At 60.6% G+C, this 11298-nt stretch overlaps 1 protein-coding gene across 1 annotated transcript; it reads left to right on the top strand.

The window, feature by feature from the left end:
• The first annotated feature begins 466 nt into the window (after positions 1-466).
• On the top strand, positions 467-10690 carry LOC111149322 (Myb/SANT DNA binding domain containing 1). Its single transcript, XM_022506318.1, has 4 exons — positions 467-482; positions 3786-4050; positions 7577-7852; positions 10109-10690. Exons 1-4 carry the CDS (start codon positions 467-469, stop codon positions 10347-10349), a joined length of 798 nt encoding a protein of 265 aa, XP_022362026.1. The 3' UTR covers positions 10350-10690.
• The last annotated feature ends 608 nt before the right edge of the window (positions 10691-11298 follow it).

The following is an 11298-nucleotide window of genomic DNA, read 5'->3' as shown; positions in this document are numbered from 1 at the left end:
ACTGTGAGCTGGGCCATCTGAGGCAATCGTTGCCCCCTTCCAGTGGGGCAGCCCCCACCTTCTGGCCCCGCCCTCCAGGGCTCAACCCTGCCACCCCCATGCCCCCCCCGCCGCCGCCCCCCCATACTTCGCCACATTCCTCGAGCTTCCCTGCATTTGCCCAGGACGGAGTGTTTCCACTGCTGAACTCACCTGCCCACTGTGATGGTCTCGGCCCTTGGGTGTCCGGTCCTGGCAGGCGCTGGAGGCTTCTTGTGGGCACATCTGCTTCCTACCCTGGGCCTGCCTGGCTGGGCCCCCAGCATGCGGAGTAACTCCTACCAAGCAACAGTTCACAGGGCCCACAGCATGTGGCCACACAGGTGCCCTGGCTTCCCACTGAGGCTTGACCACCCTTCTTCCCGCAGGTGCTGCCGGATGCCCAGCCCCTGGCCCTCTGCCTCCCCATCCCTCAGAGACTGAGGCCATGCAGCTGTGCCAAGGTATGAAGCCCTTCCCAGCACAGGACAGACAGGGCCCCCCCCCACCTAGCCAAGGCTGTGCTTGGAGGCCCCCCTGAGCACTCCCCTCTTTGGGGGCTTCCAGTGCCCCCTGAAACCCGAAAAGACATTTGGACTCCAGCCTCTTGCCCGGACCCCTCGATGCACTGGCTGGAGGGAAAGCAGGACACGCCAACCCCTCCTCAAGGGCCCCTGTTTGCCGGAGCGCTGAGCACAGTGATGACTGTGTGCCAGCGGCTGCCTCTCAGCAGCAATGGGACCAGCTAGCCTGCAAGCTGGGGGCCTCGGGGCAGCAGCTTCCTGACATGGCTTCACTGTCCCCAGCCAGGCCAGCTTGCTCGTCTCTGTCCTCTTCAGTGCTCTTCTGGCCTCTCCCTCGGGCCCCCACCCCTGTCTCAGGAGGTGCCTGGAGGCAGCCCCGCTCAGCCCTGGGAGCCATGGGGGAAAGCCCTCGAGGGAGAGAGCGCTGAGAGCCTCTGCCTGAGCACTGGGAGCTTCCTGGAGGGTACAGCAGCCCTGAGCCTTCCTGGGGCTGCTGCCTGGCCAGGTAGCTGTGTCCCTGTGGCCCCAGGTGACCCCGGTGGCCCGGAGAGGAAGAAGCTCCTACAGGGAGCTGATGGCAGGGCTAGGCCTTGAACCAAGAACCCGCTGAAGGCGGGGCAGAGGCTCCTCTGTGCCCACACATGTGCCCCTGCTGCCCTCCCCCAATGCACTTCCAGTTCTGACCCAGCCTGGGCACCTCCTGCCCTTCCACCTGACAGTTCCCCATTCCAACCTCAGCTCTTGGGTGCACGGCCGGGTCTGAGGAGGACTTCTGTTAACCATGGTAAAGCCTGGACTTCAGGAGTCCCTCCCCCAGGTTCAGGCCACCGCCAGAACCCCACAAATGCCAAGCAGCCTCATTGACGGCCCATGGATACCAGAGCCTGGCTGGGCGCCTATGCCTGGGGGACGGGGTTGGAGCCTGTCCAGCAGGTGCGGCAGGCCCCTGCACATAACCCAGCTGGGGTTTTACCTTTTAACTTTGAATGTTGGTGCCTTTAGGTGGCGCTTTTTCTCCATAGTCCCATGGGTTCTGTGGCCTTGGTCTCCTGCCCTGGCAGACCCCAGGGAGCACCTCAGCCCACCCCCTGCCTGGCTTTCAAGCCCACCTTTACTCCCACCCCTCTCCCCACACTCCTCCAGGGATGGTCACGCTGTCTCCCAGCCGGCTCCCCTTTATGCTCCTGCAAGCCGGCCTTGCTGCCGATGTGAGCCTGGTTCTTTCCCGCAGCGCCCTCTGCCTTCCTGGTGAGCCAGGCCCCTGGTGAGCACCCCTGTGTCGCCATGCAGAGCTCACTTTTGTCCTGCGGTTTGCCCTCCCAGCCCGCTGATGCTGGCAATCCATGGCCCCGGCCCTCAAGACATCGGGATGAGCCTTTGTCAAGCCCTGGTGGAAACCTGCTGAGGGATGGTGAGGGTCCCACGGCCAAGGACCCCAGCCATGGCCAATAGCCACCTTGTCAGCACTGGGGGGCCTCCCAGGAGACCCCAGGAAATGCTGGGGAAATTGGCCAGGCACACAGCAGTTTGTACTGGCGATGTCCTGTGTGCCCTGCCCAGGACTGTGGGCACATAGGAGGGGTGACAGGTGTTTTTTACTGGGAGCCTGCCAGCCTGGGCTCCTTCAGGAGATAACACAGCACAGGGTCAGACACAGTTCCAAGCCAGCCCCTTGCCCACAGGCTGACTTCACCTCTCCACCCCTTGGGCTTTTCATGGGTAAAATGGGAATAACCATGAGGATCAAAGTGGGAGATATTATCTATAGCTCCTTTTTTTAAAATTTTTTTTAAAGATTTTATTTATTTTTTTGACAGAGATCACAAGTAGGCAGAAAAACAGGCAGAGAGAGAAGGAAGCAGGCTCCCCACTGAGCGGAGAGCCCGATGCGGGGCTCGACTCCAGGACCCTGTGATCATGACCTGAGCTGAAGGCAGGGGCTTTAACCCACTGAGCCACCCAGGTGCCCCTTATCTATAGCTCTTAAAACAGTGCGCAGGATCCAGAGAATACTCAAATTATTATGTTCTCACTTTTGCAAGTATTCTGAACCCAGGATCACACAGCTACAGTAGAAAATAAAATGGCCTGGCTTGATGTAGATCCAATTGTCATGAGGGAAAAAGGGAAGAAAGACCAAAACCAAGTAGGAAGACTACAGAGAGGAGGTGATGTCAGAATAGGGCTTTGAAGAATGAGTAGGAGTTTGCCAGTAAGTCCAAAGGCCAAGTCTAGGTGATCTCTTGGGAAGAGAGGGGCTACCTGAGATTGGTCCCTTTGTTTGCTCACGTAGTTACCCAGCAAGACTTTAGCAAATCCTTTTCCGTGAGGTACTGGGGTTGCAAGGAGCACGCCACCCACTGGGCGGAAGCAGGTCAAGGGCAGATGGCGCTGAGCAGGATGAGGTTAGGGCTGTGCTGGCCTAGGATGGGAGGGACAGATAGACAGCCACCTGCTGCCTACCACTCCCTGGCCTTGAGAAGTGCCCTGACTTCTCCGCTCACCCCACATCACCAGTCCCACCTTCATGGAGGGAGACAGGCCATCCTGCCTGGCCTGGCCTTGGTGCATTTCCCATAATGAAGTAGGAGTGTGTTGGCCAGGGTCACACTGGGTGTGGAGCATGTTGTGGGTAGGCGAGGGTCAGTGTGTGTGTGTGTGTGTGTGATGCCGCGGGTCCCCCACGGCTTCTGCTCCTCTATGTCTCCCCTAGGCATCCGCCTCGCTGCCCATCCTCCTCTGCGTCTCTGCATCTCCCTCTTCATTTGCCCCGGGCCCTCGTTTTGTCCCTCCCTGACTCCCCCCATCGTGGGCCCTTCCTGGGTCCCTGGCCTGTGTGAGTGGGGCGGGGCAGGGCGGGGGGCCGTGGCCTGGTCCCCAGTCCCCAAGTCCAGGGAGCCCACTGCACGCCAGGCTCCCAGCGGGCCAGGCTGGGAGGCGGGGCCGGCGCCGGGCAGCCCGATTTGGGTCTGGCCCGCTTGCTGCAATATTGATGGCCCGTCAGGGCAGCCCTGATTCCTGCGCTTTCAGTTAAAAGGTTTCTGTTGTTGTAGCTTATGCAGTTGCTCTGTTGCTATGGAAACGTGACATCAAAATGACGTTTCCCGTTTAAAAGCTTTTAACTAAATTCCTGCCTGTCAGATGTAGGCCCCATTTTGAGCGCCGAGCTGCCTTCCAGGAGTGGGGCTCCCGCCCTGGTGTGCAGGCCACGGGCTGCCTGAGCGCCCTCTTTTAACCCCGCAGGTGCCTCCAGCATGGCGGCGGCCGAAGTGCCCGGCTACCTGGTATCCCCGCAGACGGAGAAGCACCGGCGCGCCCGCAACTGGACGGATGCCGAGATGCGCGGCCTCATGCTCGTCTGGGAGGAGTTCTTCGAGGAGCTGAAGCAGACCAAGCGCAACGCCAAGGTGTACGAGAAGATGGCCAGCAAGCTGCTGGAGATGACGGGGGAGCGCCGGCTGGGCGAGGAGATCAAGATCAAAATCACCAACATGACCTTCCAGTACAGGTGGGCTCTGCGCGCCACGTGCCTGCGCGCCCCATGCCCCGCGCCCCAGCCCTGCACTGGCCCAGCCCTGGCCCCGCATCGGCGGGCTGCCACAGGCCCCTCGGAGCTGAGTCAGGAAGGCCCTGTGTGGGCAGAGCCTGGCCGCAACACGGGGCCTGCATGAACCGCTGGCTCCTGTCGCCAAGGTGGGGAAGCTGAGGCCCAGCAGGACAGGCCGTCGCCTGGCAGCACCCCACCCGAGGCCCCTGCCCAAGCCACCCACAGGCAGCTCCCACTCGGTGAGACTGCGTGCCGGTCGCCCAGGCATGGCTCGGCTAAGTAGGGAAACTGAGGCCAGGGGTGAGAAGGAGGCTCCACTTCCAGGCCTGTAGATCTCACCTGGTGCTCACACTCTGCCTTTCTGGCAGCCACCAAGCCCAGCTGTGAGCGCAGCCAGCATGGTCCATGATTGGTGAGCCAGGTGTGTTGTCGGGCTGATGCTGGGGTACCCAGTAGGCCCCCACTCGTGGAAGGGGCCTTATTTGTGGAAAGAAGCCGTGGGGACCCAGGCCTGGCCCCACATCTGCCTCTACCCTTCCTGCTGTGGCCACCTTGCCCTGGCAGTCTGAGGGAGGCTGCTGGGTCGGGGCTGTGGGCAGGGTTCCCAGGCGGGTGCACTCTGGCACCCCGTGGGGAGATAGCCTCAGGCCCACAGGCCTAGCACCTCGGGGGTGGGGGTGGGATCCAGGCCTGTCTGCAGACAGTCACTGTGTGCAGAGGGTCCTGGGCATGGCCAGGGTCACAGGTGTGGACTGGGTCATGGCTGTGGCAAGGGTCATGGGCAGGGCTAGGGTTGTAGTCAGGCCAGAGTCCTACTGGGGGGAAGGTTGCCCCAGAGCTAGGGGCTGTGGGGGGAACTAGCAGCAGTGAGAGTGGGTGGAGGGCTTAGGGCATACTGGCAGAGGTGGACCTGTCAGTGTCCCTGAGAGGGGCGCTGTCCCCGGAGCACATGCAGGTACCCAGCAGCTCCCAGCCCCAGTGTCCTCCTGCTGCTCCTAGGGACTGCTGTGAGCAGAGGACAGAGACGTTGTCAGGGCTGGGTGTAGACAGGGCCTACAGGCTTGCCCTGGGCACCTTGAGGGGATCTGCCCTACCAACAGTAGACGGGGGGCCACCCCTTGCCCCTCCTGGCCTGCAGCTCCCAGCCCGTCTGGGGCCTGGATGCATGCAGAGGCTTCCCAGGGCCTCTGACATCCAGTTGGCCATTTTCAGTTATTAACTTTTCATGGCCCTTGAAGGAGTAGTTCCAGAGTGTGGACCTGCCGGAAGGCCCATCTCCGCCTGCAGCCCCAGCTCCCAGGCAGGCCCAGGGGCCAGAAATGAGGCAGCCACTAAGGCCACAGTCACAACATAAACAATGTTCAGTTCCAGCCACCAGCTTGAGGGCTGAGTTGTCCGTAGACATGTGTGTCCCCGTACTCCCCTCCTCCATGCACACGGCGCACCCCTCTATGCCTGGTGGGGGTTTGCCCATCTGATTCACAAATTCATGGGCTCTGATTGGTGTCTGGCCGAGTTATTAATTATTTATCCTGAGAGCCTTCTGCAGAGTCCCAGGAGAGGTGTTGTGTTCCGTTCCTGGAGATGGGGGCTGTGGGCCAAGAAGGCCATAGGAGAGGAGGGTGCAGCAGAGTTGGGGCCTGGGCCCTCCATTCGGGCTCCATTCCAGATGCTGCTGGGGGTAAGGGTTGCACACATATATAACATTATTTTCCCATTCCCTGAGGGGGAACCTGAGACCTAGAGCGGAGGAGGGACTTGCCCAAGCCTTTAACAGGCTGATGCTTTCATTGGTTGACTAGTTCTTTATCTCTTTCCTCCCATTCACACCCAGAAAGCCTCCCACAGCAAACTCTTTTCTTATTTTTTCACTATAGCTCTTTACGTATTAAGGTTGTCAAGGTAAGGAAGCCTGAGTAGCTGCATTCCTTGGAGCATGGTTTCTTGGAATACCCTTCCGGGGTCTCCTGTGTCAGAGGCAGGCCTTCCTTCATTTCTCCAAGGAGTAGCCTGGCCCATGGTCAGAACAAGCACAGGGGGGCCTCCGGAGGGGCTGGAGGGGAGCCTAGGCAAAGGCTAGATGTGGGCCCCAGGCACAGTCCTCTACTTGCTGCACCTGGAATCTGTGTAGGCCTCCAGGGTGATGGGTGGTCCTGGGGTCAGGAGACGAAGCAGCCATGCCTTTTCCTCTGTGACCTATGCCTGGCTTTTTGCTGAGGACATTCTGCTCAGTGGGTGCTGTTCCTAAGGCCAGCTCCTGCTGTGGCTGGCCTTGGCTTACTGCCCTGAGCCACAGACCCCCGTGCTGTCCAGGTGGGTCCATTTGCTGAAAGCAACTAGTTCAGATGGTCAGCTCAGTATTTCCAGTGACCAGTGTGACCAGGGGCCCATGCTGGCAGGAACCCCACATCAGGAAGCAGGAGCCATCCGGCCACAAGGGTTTCTGTAGCTTGAGGGCCTCCCTACTTGGGAGGGCCACAGACTAATGCTGGGTCAGATGGGGCAGACAGCAACTCCCCCCACCCCCCAAATTGTGGCCTCCTTCCAGGCCTGGCCAGGGCTGCCCAGCTCTCCTGTAGCTGGGTCTCCCTTCCCTGAGCTCCCAGAATTCAGCCAAGGTGCAGGGACCTACAAGGTCTGTCTGCAGGGAAGAGCAGGATGCAGGGCTGGGTAGGTGCCCAGCTCACAATGTGCAGAGCTGTGCTGTGTATGCCCATGGCCCCTGAGTCTAAGTAGGAATGGGGGATGTCAGGCCCAGCCCTGCTGCCTCCTGGTACCTTCAGTCAGGAATGTTATCTGGTCGGTTTGCTGTTTGCCAGAACTGGGCATTGTCTTATTAAATTCTCCCTAAACCTTGTGAGGAGTCTACTTTGCTCATGCCCATTTTACTGATGTGAAAATGGAGGCTCAGAGAGGTTAATGAACCTGTCTAAGGTCACACAGCAAAGTGGTGGAGATGAGCCACAGCTCAGGTCTGTTGGACACTGAAGCCTGCATTCTTTACTCTGTGGATCTCGCTTCTCAGGCGTTCTCTTTAGAAAAACACATTCCTTCTATCATGTCTTACGTTTGCTTTATATGATAGTTATCAGAAGATTTTATTCCTATGTTTGTATGATGTATTTTATTATTGCTGGTTAACTTCAAAGCAGGATTTGTTCCTTGTAGGGAGTTTAGAAACTACAGACCAGCAAGGACAGAAACAGTACAGCATAACCCCGGGCCCCGGCGCTCACAGATGACCTTACTCATGTTTGGGGTGCGTGATTCTAGTGCCCACCATGGGGTAGGTCCCCAGCCTGACTTCTTTCCCTGTCTCATGTCCCCTTGGCCCTGGAGCCTGGCCAGTTTTTCTGGGAAGGCTGTCTGGCCAAGAGTGGTTCCCTGGGGCCCCAGCGCCCCCAAGCACCCCTCAGCTGAGGGCCAGGTGGAACAGGCTGGGAGCAGCTCCGTTTCTCACCCTTGGCTCTTGTGTCTCTCGTTTCAGGAAATTAAAATGCATGACAGATAGCGAGTCCGTCCCGCCCGACTGGCCCTATTACCTAGCCATTGATAGGATTCTGGCCAAGGTCCCCGAGTCCTGTGATGGCAAACTGCCGGACGGCCAGCAGCCGGGGCCCTCCACGTCCCAGACCGAGGCGTCCCTGTCGCCGTCTGCTAAGTCCACCCCTCTGTACTTACCGTATAACCAGTGCTCCTACGAAGGCCGCTTCCAAGACGATCGCTCCGACAGCTCCTCCAGCTTACTGTCCCTTAAGTTCAGGTAGTGTGTGTCTTCCTTCCCTGCCTCCACCTCCAGCAGGGCCAGGAGCCTGGCGGCCAGAGAGGGGGCTGGGAGAGGAGAGGGGCGGCGGCTCTGGGGCGGTGGCATCCTCTGCCATCCCTGGCTGGCTGCCAAGGCCTAGGTGGTATGCAAGGGCGCCCAGGACAGGGAGGCTGCAGATGGGGGGGCCTCAAACAGGGGACCCTCAGACCAGAGGGCCTTAGATGGGAGGCCACAGACAGGGGGCCTCAGACGGGGGGCCTCAAACAGGGGGCCCTCAGACGGGGGGCCATGGGTGGGGGCCCTCAGATGGGGAGCCTCAGATGGGGGTGCCACAGATGGGGGGCCTCAGACGGGGGACCTCAGACAGGGGGCGCCTCAGAGGGGGGACCTCAGACAGGGGACCTCAGATGGGAGCGCCTCAGATGGGGAGGCATCAGATGGGGAGGCCTCAGACGGGGGGCCTCAGACGTGGGACCTCAGATGGGGGCCTCAGATGGGGGCCTTCAAATGGGGGGCCACAGATGGGGAACCACAGACGGGGTGCCACAGATGGGGCACCTCAGAAGGAAGCCTCAGACGGGGGCCTCAGAATGGGGGCCACAGACGGGGGGCCTCAGTTGGGGGCCCTCAGACGGGGGACCTCAGACAGAGGGCCTCAGATGGGGGGCCTCAGACAGGGGGAGCTCAGACAAGGGACCTCGACGGGAAGCCTCAGATTGGGGGGGGCCTCAGACGGGGGGAGCTCAGATGGGGGTGCTGCAGACAGGGGCCTCAGACAGGGAAGCCTCAAAGAGGGAGGTTTCGGACAGGCTGGTCAGACTGGGAGGCAAGAGATACTGAAGTTCAGGCTGTCATGTCCATAGTCTGGGTTCGTCTCCTGGCTCCATTACTTTCTAGCTGTGTGGAAAGTCCTTGACCTCTCTGGGCCTCAGTCTCCTTCTGTAAAATGGGGATAAATCAGCACTTAGTCTGAGGATGGCTGGGAGTGTCACGAGAGAGAAGGGTGGGGACTGGCACGTGGAGGAAGACCAAGTGCTCCCCCACCAACCCCCCAGTTTCTGGCTCCTGGGCTCCCCATCACCCCCAGCAGATCCTGACCCAGGGTCTTCCTTCTCCCTGCCCTGGCAAGGCTGGCTGGGAGGGGAATTGGGCTGAAACCCCAGAGCATGCTCCTCAGCTAAGACCAGCGGGCATGCCTGTCCCCTCTGCTGTCCTTCATAAACGTCCTGCTTGGCCAGCCCCAGCCACATAAACCTGCCCTCGGGAGGCCCACAGACAGGTGCACAGGAAGCACAGCTCCGGGGTATGGAGGCCTGGGGAACCAGAGGGACATTTGGGGCCGGCTTTCAGGGGTGATTAGGAGTTGGCTGGTTGGGGAAGAGAAGGCACAGAGCAAATTTGAGTGTGGCCCTGTTTCTTCCTCAGCTGTGGGCTGTAGGTCTGACAGATGGGGGTGAGATGAGGAGGGTCTTAGGGAGTGTGAAATCTGGGGCTGCCGCTCATTTTGTCTGGCGCCCCTTCCTTGCGGTGGATTTCTCAGCAAAGACCCCAAACAAAAATGCCTTTGTGACGGCCAGATGGAATCGGCTGGAAACTTGAGGGTTATGGCCCGGTGTTTCCATGGGCTGACCCAGTTCCCAGACCCACAGCTACCCCCAGGCACCGCACCAGGGCTGGGACATGGGAGCTGCTGTCCTGCCTCTGAGGTTGGCTGGGGCTCTGCTCAAAGCACAGGGCCCAGAGAAGGGGACTGGCCAAGGCCTTGGGGGGTCGGGTGGGAGGTGGCCCGTCAGACCAGGGTGCTCACTGCCCCCCAGCAGAGAGCACAGGCCCTGGCTGCAGCACCGGCTGCCTTTGCCTCCCTGGAACCGCCAGAGGTTCCAGTCCCCATGGGAGAAGCCACAGCGCCCCTGGCCACCCAGTCCTTCTTGTCTCTCCCCTGGTGTGGCCACTGCCCTCCCTTCCACTGAGCCCCACACCAGGCCTGTGCCCCCCCACTTGGTCCGTGGGTTTGGGGCTGCTCCTGTGGCAAGGTGTACCCTGTCCAGCCGGGCTATGGGGGTTTGGATGGCCCTGGGACCCAGGACTGGGGTCTGGGACTGCCTTGGGTCCCACAGGGTGGCGGTGCCCACAGTCCCTCCTTGCTGGCTGCCCGGGGCCACCACGGGGAGGGGTGGGGCGGTGCTGGGCACGTCAGGTGGGCAGAGCCACAACCCTGCGGCCCGCCATCCCCACGCAGCACTGTCCTTCCAGGTCGGATGAGCGGCCCGTGAAGAAGCGCAAGGTGCAGAGTGGCCACTTGCAGAAGAAGAAGCTGCGGCTGCTGGAGGCCATGTTGGAGGAGCAGCGGAGGCTGAGCCGCGCCGTGGAGGAGACGTGCCGCGAGGTGCGCCGCGTGCTGGACCAGCAGAACCTGCTGCAGGTGCAGAGCCTCCAGCTGCAGGAGCGCATGATGAGCCTGCTGGAGAAGATGATCGCTAAGTCCAGCGCATAGGGCCAGCGACACCGTGCGGGCCAGCTGCTCCAGGCCGGGGCCCGGGGTCGGGATGGACGGCCTTCCGCCCGCCCTGGGGTTGCTCTGGGGAAGGGAGGCCGCGGCTGCCAGTCTCGCTCCGGCCAGGTACTTCAGAAGAACTCCTGGCGTCTGTCCTCCAACACCATCACCGTCGGTGGTACTCGCAATGGCTTTTGATACTCTCTGTGTGATTTCTTGTGACTCCCTGGAAGCAGAGCTCATGTTCTCAGCTCACAGGGTGGTCAGTTCCAAACACGAACACAAACAGGGACAGGCCGGTGACAGCTTCATGCCTGGAGCGGAAACCCTCCCATGGGGGAGACGGCGGTCTCATCTGACTACGGGCCAAAGCCCAGAAAGCCCGCCACCCTCTCCTTGGAGCGCTGGGTCCTCCAAAGGCCTCCCCGTGAAGACACTAACAGAGCAAGGCCCGGTGCCCATGTTTCGGTTCTCTGGGCCCAGGGAGGTGGCACTGATGAGACAGAGACCTGGCCTCATGCACTCACACTCTGGCTGGGGAGGCAGCTGAGCAAGGAGGGCAAAGTCATGATAGCAGGCTGTGGTCGGCGCCGCACGAGGAGGGAAGAGCAGGGACGAGAAGGGACAAGCTCACCTCCCCGCCTCTGTTCTGTCACCAGGAGGAAAACCTTTCCAGACTGTTCTCTGCGGGCTTCCTCCTAAGTCTTGTTGGCCACTGGGGCTTTGGTTTCCCAAATGCCAGGGATGCAGGGCTCCCCACCTGGGACTGGCATATTGCTGCCCACACAGCAGGGTTCTGAGACGACCCGGCCGGTGACGTGGTTTGACTTACGATCCAGGAAAGCGCCTTCTGGGTGAAGGCAGATGTCCTGCCAGGAGTCCTTCCCAGCCATCCTGGTGTGATAGCAGCCAGCTCATCTGACGCTGCTGTGGTTGCCCAGGGGGTGTG

The sequence above is a fragment of the Enhydra lutris genome, unplaced genomic scaffold (genome assembly GCF_002288905.1).
Source record: "Enhydra lutris kenyoni isolate GAN:26980312 unplaced genomic scaffold, ASM228890v2 scaffoldscaffold21, whole genome shotgun sequence".
In the NCBI taxonomy this organism is placed as follows: Eukaryota; Metazoa; Chordata; class Mammalia; order Carnivora; family Mustelidae; genus Enhydra; species Enhydra lutris.
The sequence above is the reverse complement of the archived record's forward strand: the minus strand, read 5'-3'. Positions and strand labels throughout refer to the sequence as shown.